At 43.3% G+C, this 11,104-nt stretch overlaps 1 protein-coding gene across 1 annotated transcript; it reads right to left on the bottom strand.

The window, feature by feature from the left end:
• Positions 1-886: 886 nt before the first annotated feature.
• On the bottom strand, positions 887-10,461 carry LOC139645741 (terminal nucleotidyltransferase 5A-like). The gene is made up of 2 exons (XM_071521544.1): positions 9,904-10,461; positions 887-2,597 (listed from the first exon to the last, which is right to left on the bottom strand). Exons 1-2 carry the CDS (start codon positions 10,057-10,059, stop codon positions 1,572-1,574), a joined length of 1,182 nt encoding a protein of 393 aa, XP_071377645.1. The 5' UTR covers positions 10,060-10,461; the 3' UTR covers positions 887-1,571.
• Between the last annotated feature and the right edge of the window lie 643 nt (positions 10,462-11,104).

The following is an 11,104-nucleotide window of genomic DNA, read 5'->3' as shown; positions in this document are numbered from 1 at the left end:
ACTCTGACAGACTCTTTCCTTCCAAATGAACTTTTATAAAGGAATCATTGCATGGTTCAGTCGATGTTCCAATGCCGCTTTATGGCCAAGTACTTTTAGCCCTGTCTCCATCAGATGCAATATTCAGCAGGTGTGTCCGCGCTACACGCCATTTCACGCTCTACTAAATCTCAAGAACTCATCCCCATGCAAAAGTAATTAGGGTAAGAAGTCACGGCCAAACCTGCGCTGGAGAAGACGTTGAAAGTCTAAGTGAGGGTGAAATAGTGAACCGTTTTGATCGTCCAGAAAGAGAAGTCCTGGAATGCATCACTGCCTACGCTGAAAAGCCCGCAATCCCATTTCACCACCTGGTCCTCAGCTGCCTCCTCAGCCAAAACACACAGAGAGCAACTCATCCAAGACCAGCAACAGCAATCTCCCCTTTCTTAACGGGGCAAATGCAGGGGCAAGGAAACCCCTCGTCGGATACACAAGCTGCCAGAATGAAATGGCTAATGTATAGGCCGGGGGACACAGGGGAATCCATTTCTCACGGAAATGCACAGAGCTCAAACAAGAGAGTGTTTGTGTCGGGCCAGTGTCTGGCAGACAAAACACCGGTGCATGGAGGAGTTTGTGTCAATGAGAGAGAGATAGCGAGATAGAGAGAGAGAGAGAGAGAGATCTACAGAGACAGTGAGATACAGAGAACAGAGATAGAGGATGCCTTCATGACTCACATCCCCAGACTCTCTCACTAATTCAATGCTCCGCTCTCAGGCATACTATCACTGAGCCCATTGGACCATGCTGAAACATATTCTCACCCTCCTCTCTTTTAGACATCGCTTTCTACGAACCTGTTAGAATGTATGAAGAAAGACCAATGTACCACATCTTTCAATTTTGATGTTTTTTTTTAATGATTTGAAAACAAAAATACCCTGACCCTGGATATAGAAATGTACAGTAACCTGGATGAAAGAGATTCAAAAAACAGTTATTTTACATAGCAACTACAAAAAAGATGTTGGTCGGTTTCAGGCACTTGGAACCACATACAGTCTTTGTTTATCACACTACACAAGAAAGTAATTCTTTGGTCCTTTTGTCTCCAAACAAGGTCAGTTGAAACCACAGATAGAACAGAATACAGCTTTCTGGTTTCTTATGCGTTATTTACATTTCCATATTGACCCATACAAGCTTCCACTAGACAGGAAAGAGAACTAAAAAAGTTCCTCCGGTCACATATCAACCCTTCATATTTTTCCATACACCAAAACATTGGTTATGAAACGACAACAGAAAAAAAAAAAAAAAAAGATATAGGCTAATAACAATGGCTCGAATGAGATTTACAGCAGTATTAATCAATATAACTTAGTGGAATGGTTTCAATGTAAGATTTGGCAAAAAAAAAAAAAAGATACAATACATTAATTCCTTTTTGTCCATGGTGGGCCTCCAACCAAAAAAGCCACATTGCTACAGAGGTACCGAGCACTTTACTGAAGCGCTCGGCTCACATGGATGTAAGGTCGAAACTAAGAGCTTTCCAAACATGTCAGCATCCTAAAAGTCATTGCTCAGCTGCAGGGCAGCCACGTCTGGTAAGAGTTACTGCATGCGGCCATGGGCGACTGAACTTGTGCCACATAGTAATTGCTGAAGTTGACGTCTCTGACATAGGGGGCGGGCTGGTAGTAGCAGGTGATGTTGGCCAGGGCGGGGATGGCGTTCTGCTCGGCCATTACCCGCAGCGCCAGGGCCGAAATAAGTGCCAGCGTCTGTCGGCGCTCGTGGCCCATCAGACACACGGTGCTCTCGTCCACCACCCGCCGCAGCGTCACCAGGCACTCGTAGCGCTTGTGCTCCATGCCCGCAAAGTGGTTCTGCAGATACGCCTCCAGTTTCCTCTGCTGCTCGTTTATGTCGGGGAAGTCGATGAAGAAGCGCGAGCACATGTAGCGCTGCATCTGCTTCATCTGGGCCTCGGAGGCCGGCCGGAAGCCCCGCACCAGCAGGTGGCAGTACTTGAGCAGCCCGCCTCCCCGGATCTCTTCTGGGCTGCGGGTCGCGATAGTCTTGGTGCGAAGGTGACCCAGAGCCTCCTCAAAGTCTCCGTACATGCTCTCCCCCTGCACGGTCGGGTGGAAGGTCTCGGACATGGCCGTCTCCGAGCAGCGGTCGAAGAGCAACAAGGAGTCCAGAGTGATCTGGAAGGAGTCAACGCTGAACTCAAACTGCCTTCGCAGAGAGTCCACGAACTTCAGTTCCACGTTCTTGCCGGTGTTGTTGGACAACGAGATGAGGCTCCAGCGGTCCGTCTCGTTGCACACCTTCACCAGTTTCTGGACGTACGCCTCCTTGAGGGCGAGGGCCGTGATGCGCTCCCTGCACACCCCCTCAGGCAGGAAGTCCACCAGGCAGTCCAGCACCACGTCCTTCACCAGGCGGAAGGTTTTGTCATCAGTGAGATTCAGGCCAAAGATCAGGTCCAGGTCTTTGTAGCCCAGGCCGTTGTCCTGGTGGAGCACGTGGCTGGCCGCTGAGCCGTTAAGCTTCACATCGCGCACCACCACGCCCCGCTCCTCCAGTCGAGCCCTGACCACCTGGAAGACACCGAGACAGAGAGAAAACTGTGAGTGATCTGTTTCCACATAAAGATAGCAATCAGAGGAGTCCTGCACTGAACATACAAGTTAGTACAAGTGAAAAGGGAGTTGCTTTTTTACATGGCAATATAGTATAATTTTTACCATTCTGCTAAGGCTTATACAGTGTTATACAGCATTTTTAGCTATGAACACAGTGCTTTATTGGCTAGGTCTAATTAGTTTAATTACAACGGCAGAAGAAAGAGCAAAACATACTGTATTTTTAATAGTCCAGCTTGACATTTGAACTGAGAAAGTAGACAAATCATCATCTTATAACTGTTAAAGTTCAGTATGATTAACACAACACTTGCTAGAGTAATCAAATAATTGATGAGTCAGACACATCCCTACTATGTTCCAGATATTGGTAGTAACACAATATAACATATCATATAAGTGCATATAAGTGTAAGTATTTAGTTACACATTTATTTATTTTAAGGAATTTACTGTACCTAACAGAGATAGATATCATTTGTTTCTATGCACAGTGCCTTTGATCGCATAAAGACATGCAAATTGTAAAAATGCCTGGCTGCTATGGGACATAGAGACTGTGATCTTTCAGTCTCATTAACCATAACCACAATGAATCATCATGAAACTAGACAACAGGTACATTTCTTTGTCCTGTATAGTAACTTGAAAGCCAGATCTTGCAGACTAAACTCAGACTAAACACTCCATACATGAAGTGGGTGCAACGGCAAAATAAGGACCGAGATAAGCTGTGGAAAATGACAAGTCGGTGCCTGTCCTCTTTAAAAGGCTCAAAAGTATTTTCGCTCAGGGAGCTCAACCCAACCTGAATAATGTGGAAGACTGTGAACTTTTAAACTTGAGACCATCTCATCCCTTCCCTGTCTGCATAAACATAGTTTGGCAAGGGAGGGTTAGTCTGGCTATTGGAACAAACAACCATACTGCTGTGATGCTTGGGGAAAACTGATGAGTTAAAGACAGCTCAGATGTTTACGCTTCCTGTCTGTTGCATCATCCAAAAGACACAAGAGGAAAACAATCCAACGGGGCCAATTCTTAAGACATCCAAAATACAGCTGCTCCTTAACAAACAAGTACGACGGGATAGGGATCTCCTTGTATCCCGTCAGCCATCAATCTATTCACACAGAGTTCTAGCCAGCCAGGTAATCCCATAAGAATTAATTTTAGAGGGTCGGATTTCACAGTGTAAGGTGTAAACTTAATCTATCCAATCCCTTTTTAATGGTGCTCTACTATTTGAAGATTACAAAGGATGTCCTGCATGTGCCAGTCGGTGCTGCCAATGTTATGTTGCAGGATAATAAGTTTATTCTACGCATTCTTCTACTAATGCTTTGTTTGTTTGAAGCGGCTTAAAAAAAAAAAAGGCATTGACTAATGCTATGATGTGCACTGGCTTCATAACTTTGGGTGGTAGTTGGTGACTCTGGCTGCAAAGTAGGGCTGAACAATTAATAGAAATTTTATCGAAATCGCAATATGGTCTACTGCAATTTTCAAATCGCAGGAGGCGCAATATTTGTTAAAGGCGAAATGTGTCAGAATACCATTTTAAATAAAATATTGTCGTGCTGCAGAGATGTCCTGGCCTACACATCATATTCTACAGACTTAAGAAAACATCTTTGTTTGGTACAGATCCCCGCAAAAATCACACCATAATCATTTTAATACGTTTTTCAATGAAAATGAGAATAATGATGTAAAAATTATCATTCCCTCTAATATCACAAATCATATCGCAATTGCAATATCAGTCAAAATAATCGCAATTAGATATTTTTTCAAAATCATTCAGCCCTAGTGCAAAGGTTAAGTCTTCACTTCTTTTGTGTAAAGCCTGGACACACACGGAAAAAACCAAGGGTATTTTGACGTTGCCCAATCTTGACTTCATCTCTTCAAGTTCCTCGTCTATGTTAGGATACGATCTTAAACGAAAATATATTGGGAAAGAGCAAAGCGTCTATGAAAACAGACCCTCCCGTTAAATGACTCGACAGAAAAAAGAAGGTTCAAATGTTAAACCAAAAAGGTCAGGATTTATAACACGTCATCTTTCAAAGCCATCTTTTACGGGCGTGCCGTTGCGGGGAATCGATTTTTCCCCACAGAGTTTATCTGTTGGTTTTTCCAGCGTTGGAGTTCATGTGTTTTCAAGTGGTAACCTAAACTGTTACACCAGATGGCCGGGGAGAAAACGAACACACATCGAGAATATTAATCAGACTGAGGAATATTAACTATTTTCCATCACAACTGCGCCGATTACACAGCCTGCCAGAAGCGGTCTTCACTGTGGTAAACACCAAGATGAGATAGAAATGAGTTGTAGTATTCTACCAGGCTTCAGTAAGCAAAACAACCATATAACTCCCAAACCAAATGGCCCTCTGTTTTGTCTAGTGAAACTTAACAGGGTTTCCCAAGGCACTAGACAAAACTGCATAGCTGTGCAGTATTTGCCCTAACACAGTTGGTCCTACTTAACGGCACGCTATTATCGGCCCTGTCTGGGCGTCCCTAAAGGAGTGTATTAGGAAGCACAGCTCCACCACCCCACCATCCACCCGGCCTTCACCACTCATAAAACAGGGCTAGTACATTTCCCACATGACGTTCAAGCACCTGGTGAAGCCGAGCGAAGGGGGGGGGGAGACACTTCCGCCGACGTCGCGCAGAAGCCTTGTAAAAAAAAACACAGCAGACTGTCTGGTGTTGACAACGCCTTGGCGACGCATAACAGTCTCATTCAGTCTCAACAGTTTCCTTTAGTGTTTCATTTCGAATGCGTTTTTTTTTTTATTACGGCAGTTTTGAAAATGACCCCGCCAGTTTGCCAGCCCCGTAGTCCCCCGGACGCCAATGAGAGCTCCGGGCAGCGAGTCAGATGGCGACAGCGAACGAGAAGTTACGAGTCCCTGACCTTCGCATCCACTCCAAAACTAACCCCGGCCGGTCAGACGTACGGTAGCTTGGCAGGCGGGAGGGGAATGATGATGGTTTTTCCTCCGATTTGAAAGGCTTCCTTGAGTTTCCTACGCGCACGGGTGGTCACTTCACCTGTATGTTTAGGCCGGGATGAGTCACAGGCTGAAATGTGATGCCGTTGCACCTCTGTGAGATGGAGGGTTTTCAATGAGGGATTTGTTCGTCTCAAACGTCACAGGGACCCATATGGGGAGATTTTTGTTGTTGATTTAGCATTAAATTGTAGAGCTGTCTACACCGGGGAGACGAAATTTGTAATAATAGTCATCCTTATATATCCTCTGATTGGGATTCCTGGTGAATTAAACAATAGTGAAATCAAGCTATTCCCTATTTTGCACCCCTTGTGGTTTAGTTTCCAATATCAACTCAGTGTAGCAAAAACCAAAATGCAAACTATGTGGTGACATACACCAGTGATTCTCAACCTTTTTCATATCAAGGACTCCTAATTTTGTCCACATTAGAGCCACGGACCCCCATTTGATGAGATTCTGTCCCAAATCTGAACATATTTTTATTGCTAGATATGATTTTGTCCAGAATTCCATGACTGATCAATGTCTGTAATGTAGGTAGAGAGATAACAGAGAAACTATGATCAAAACAGTCATTCTTCTACATTCTCTAATTTCTTGTAAATAAAATAATGCTGAAACCCCTCAAGGACCCCTGGTGGTCCCCAGACCCCACGTTGAGAACCACTGACATACAATATACCATATACATTGTTGTTGAATTCAGCATTGTAATGGCATCTTAACTCATCAAATGGACTTTTAAAGTAATACTTAAATCTATGTAAATGTAAAGCTTTACCATTTGCTCTTCTATACACTTGGTGTCTGGCAGCTCAAAGAAAAACAAAAGAGCGCCACCTACAGAAACTAAAACACTGTTTGATTGAAAAGGGATCTCTGGGAAATTAAGTGCAAAAACACCACATATTAATGACCGCTTAGCACCAAAGATGTTGTAAATGGACATCTTGTGGATGGATTACCACTTCTCTTGTGGATCTTGTGGATTAAAATAGAATTTAATTAGAAACTGCCAAGTAAAAATAATCTAGGAGCAGCCTATATTGAATGAACCCAAACAATTTATCTGCTCTGTGGAGATTGAGGGCATGTGGCCCCCTTCGTGTTGCTCATTCTCAACAATAGCCTATGTGAGGAGTTGGTTTACAGTCTGGCGAGGGACCTAGTGGAGTCAGGCGACTGGTCTTCACTTACCACAGCGAGACCTTGTCAAGCCTGACCCACGAGCCCACTGTTATTGGAGGGACTAATCCACCCTTCATAACTCCAAATCCAGGTCACTCGCTATACCCGCTACGGGAAAATCACACAATGGTGAAACCAGACCGCCGGGCAGGAGAAAAGGACCCATCTCAAACACGCACTAGACACAACAACTCAGCTCCATAGCCTGCGGAGATGGAATAAGAGACAACCCTTCTCAGTGGCCAACAAAAACACACAGGCCTCCATATCTCCACCCCCCCCCCCCCCCTTATGAACACAAATTATGTAACCTGTGACACACGCAAACTATTTCGGATCTGGGTTTATCATCAATGCGGTGTAATGCCACCGGCTATGTAGAGCCTCTGACAATACCGATCAAGAGTAGCCTTGTTTCCTCATAAGAGAATATGTACAATCATCAAGTATTCTGACTCTGGGCTGAATACATACTGCAGACGCTGATTGGAATGGATAGTACATTGGTGTCAGGAACAGTAAAGAGGTTTCCCTTACTATTCCCATGGTTCACCTATAGCCATACCACAAGCAGATGTTATTTAAATGTGGGCTTTAACACAAACCCACCATTGAGAAGGGCTCTTTAAAGGACGACTCCGACTTTTTGGGAGTTTGGCCCATCGGTCTCCTTACCCAACATGTGACAGGAATATTTGGCACCAAAATCATCTCTGTAGATACACACAGAAAAATAAAGGTGCGAAACTGGAACTGAAAATGTTTCTTCAGAGTGATACCATAGAAGAACCATGGCACCCTGGCATCACTCCGAAGAACCATTTTCGGCACCTATATTTTTCTGTGTGAAGTAGATAGTTCCGTCTGGTGCGCATGCTAACGCTTTAGCATCCAGCATGTTAAGCAGTTGTTGGCGACTAGCTATCCGAAAAAGTGAGAAAGCGAGACCTTGTAGCAGCTCTAAGGCTGGATGGTTTAGTTCATTTTAATGACATGTGTCTAAACCTGCCAGGCTTGTTTAGGGGAATGGTAAAAATTTGACAAAAAGAATGCGCTTTCAATGGCGCTCTTCCCACGAGACTCCTAGCGTAACTTGCTTTGTTTACACAGGGAATGAGCGAAGTTAGCCAGAGAGCTAAAGTTTATTGCACTGCTGATTCATAAAGGACGTCACTAATGATGAATATTGAGATTTTGTTTACAGAAGTTATGAATCTACAGGCCGTAGAATGAAAACCAGTTCCAACTTTGGTTTACTTAAAGGTTTATCTTACTTTGGATGATGCTAATCGCCTACGATTACTTAACATAGCCTACTAGCGTTAGCTTGTGCACCGGACAGACCTATTTACTGGAGACACAGATGATTTTGGCGCCAATCCTCTGGTCAGATATTGGGTAAAGAGACCAATGGAACAAACTCCCAAAAAAGACGGTGTGGTCCTTTAAAGCACCTCAAAAAGGAGCCTGCTTCATGGAAAGAAAAATGCTTGGGGTCTCTGTTTTCCACAGGATTGTGCCGGGGATGGAAAGACAGTATTGGGGATATCCACAGTGTTTGGGTTATTATAGAGGCACTTGAAATCTTATAAATATGTGTGAGGGTCTTTTCCCCCCCCCCCACATGATCAGCACAGAAAATATGAATCATCCACTTGAAATATGAATCTGGATCACAGGCAAAGCCATTGAAATAATGTTCCGGGGGAAAAACTGCAGCCCGGTCCCTATGCATTTTATCCTTGGGAAGTATAGCACTCTCATTATCTCTACCTCATTTTCACCAGACCTGTGAAATGACTCTGAGCGCAAACGCATTAGTGAGCGAGTGGAAAATTGCAGTCACGGCGTTAGATCACTCTACTCTTCTGTCTGTGTTAAGAGCATGAGTGATCAAATGCCTTTTTTTTTTTTAACTGTAATTATTCTGCCATGAATCCTTACCACCGCACAGATATGTGTTTCAAAAAAGTAGCACCAGTCTTCTTTGATGCGTAAATATATGATAGGTTGCAAAAATATTCTGTTAATTGCAGGCTGTTTGAAAGTTATTTGTATCCCAACTGTGTGAATGACAGGATGCGTCCTCTTTATTTCAGGGGATTTGAAGTTAAGTAAAGTACACTGTAAAAAAAATGTTGCTGTAAAAAGTCATTTAGTTTTGCATTGAGCCTTAAAATCTTACTTTTCTCTAAGTGGGAGAAAAATTCTGCCAATGGGGTGAGACACTTGTTTTCAATGCAATTTCACTTGTTTCAGGAATTTTCTAGAGGCAAGTGTCAGTATCTTGAACTTCACTCCACGACTATCAAGAAAATGTCAGTTGATTGTATTAAATTTGTTAAAAAAAAGTCTATTTGCACTGGAAAACAAGGGAAATTATCCGCACATATAGCATTCCTAGTTATTTGAAGAGTAATACGATTTCAAGACTTGATCCTAGATAAAAGAAATTGTCAAGATGGACATTTTTTACAGTGTAGTCTGTCAGTGTGTGTTCGTTTGTGTGTATGGGGGGGGGGGTTATGGTTGTGTTAAACTTGGTCAGCAACTCTTCAAAGTGTGTTAACAGGTAGTGATCGCTATTTTTCTCCTTTGTTTCCATCTTTGACAACTTTTTTTTTACACATAACTATAACTATATGAATTATTATAAACCCGCGACACTCAATTTAACACCATTTTTTTAAGGAGTTACAGCTTTTTATATCTGTCATATCACCATACATACACCATTATATACTGTACACACCATTTTATGTACTCTCAAACTAATAAAGTTACATGAAAACAGTGTCTTTTGAGGAGGGGAAAGCAAAAATGAATATTTTTCTTACAATAGAAATTATTTTTGCTCATATTGGTGGTTGTTTTCTCGCCGACCATCACTCATTTAGTTTATCCACCTTTTTATCGACCCGTTATACCCGTGATGTCATGGGTGCGCTCCTGGAGAGTTTATTCTAGGAGCGGTTATTAACATATGTCATGACGCTTTAATAAAATGCTTTATTGGGTATTATTCGTGATCTCACCTGGACGATCTGCCGCGGCTGGACCGACAGCGTGGGGAAGTTTCCGCGGCCGTGGATCGGGACGCTCTCTCCCAGGATGGAGTCCAGACGCCGCACCTGATCCCAACACAGCACGCTGACCCGCCGACTCTGCTCCGACGCGTCCCCGCAGGACATGACGATGGGACTCAAACGGGACGTCCGAAATGTGGATGAGATATGTGTGTGGACGGCGAGCGCGGCGCAATTCTCCCCCAGAAAGAAGAGCCGGTGGTGTTAGGATAACCTTGGATAAAGTAGTGGAATGCCGGTGCGTCTCTCTCTCTCTCTCTCTCTCTCTCTTTCTCTCTCTCTCTCTCTCTCTCTCCTGTGACAACTTTCAGCAACTCACAATCCCCCCAAAATAAAACAAAGCGGTGGGAAAGTTTTGATGAATGCCGGACATCTCCAAGTAAAAAGAAAACTTCCAGTCCCCCTCTCTCTCTCTGTCTCTCTCTCCCTCTCTATCTTCTCTCTCTATCTTCTCTCTCTCTGTCTCTCTGTCCTCACTGACGCACACTTGAGATTAGAGCCGCTTCTAGACGTACACACCGGGTTTTTACCGAGCCGGGATTAACATAAGCGTCCCTATTGGCTGGACGGTGAGATTTATGAATGCTTTCAACATACAGAAGCCTACAATCAGTCCTACACACACACGCCCACTTCACGTGCGTCAGATGCTGGCTTCAAATGCCGTCGGACATATGGGAATTACTGCTTGAGCGGCACATTAACGAGCCAACAAAGCGTGGGCGTCGATTTGGGTATATGGCAAGGTGTTGCACTCCTCATACCTGAGCTTTAACTGAGTCCAGATCTGATCTTGCAGTTTTTTTTTTTATCATTATGATCCACAGCAAAAGAAAAATGCCAGAAATGTATTTGGAAGCCATATCTAAAAATTCACATCAGGGATGCATTCAGGACCAATATTCCCAGGTACATCTAATAATTTATCACACTGACCAAATAATATTGTCAGTTTACTCCTCTTTGTCCATAGAAGTGTTGGTACATATGATTTGGGAAAAGTCAAAATTCTCTAAAGTTATATGTTTCCATCCTACTATCAAGTGAATTGTAAGCAAACTTTTAAAAATAGAGTGAAAAAACAAAAATCGGACAAAAAAAATCCACAGGAAAAATGAAAAGTCTTTCAAGAATTGATAAAGTTGTCATT

Source organism: Centroberyx affinis, unplaced genomic scaffold (genome assembly GCF_046629955.1).
Source record: "Centroberyx affinis isolate AG114_WGS23_722 - 3 ecotype Tasmania unplaced genomic scaffold, CSIRO-AGI_Caff_v1 ptg000896l_1, whole genome shotgun sequence".
In the NCBI taxonomy this organism is placed as follows: Eukaryota; Metazoa; Chordata; class Actinopteri; order Beryciformes; family Berycidae; genus Centroberyx; species Centroberyx affinis.
Note: the sequence above shows the minus strand (reverse complement) of the source record. Positions and strands in the feature narration are given on the sequence as shown.

What these genes read in the sequence shown, in the direction of transcription:
- LOC139645741 (XM_071521544.1), bottom strand. Translation starts at nt 10,059, where the DNA reads ATGTCCTGCGGGGACGCGTCGGAGCAGAGTCGGCGGGTCAGCGTGCTG. An exon ending in AGCCGCGGCAGATCGTCCAG is followed by an intron (nt 2,598 to 9,903) that starts GTGAGATCACGA and finishes GGTGTCTTCCAG; the next exon opens with GTGGTCAGGGCTCGACTGGA.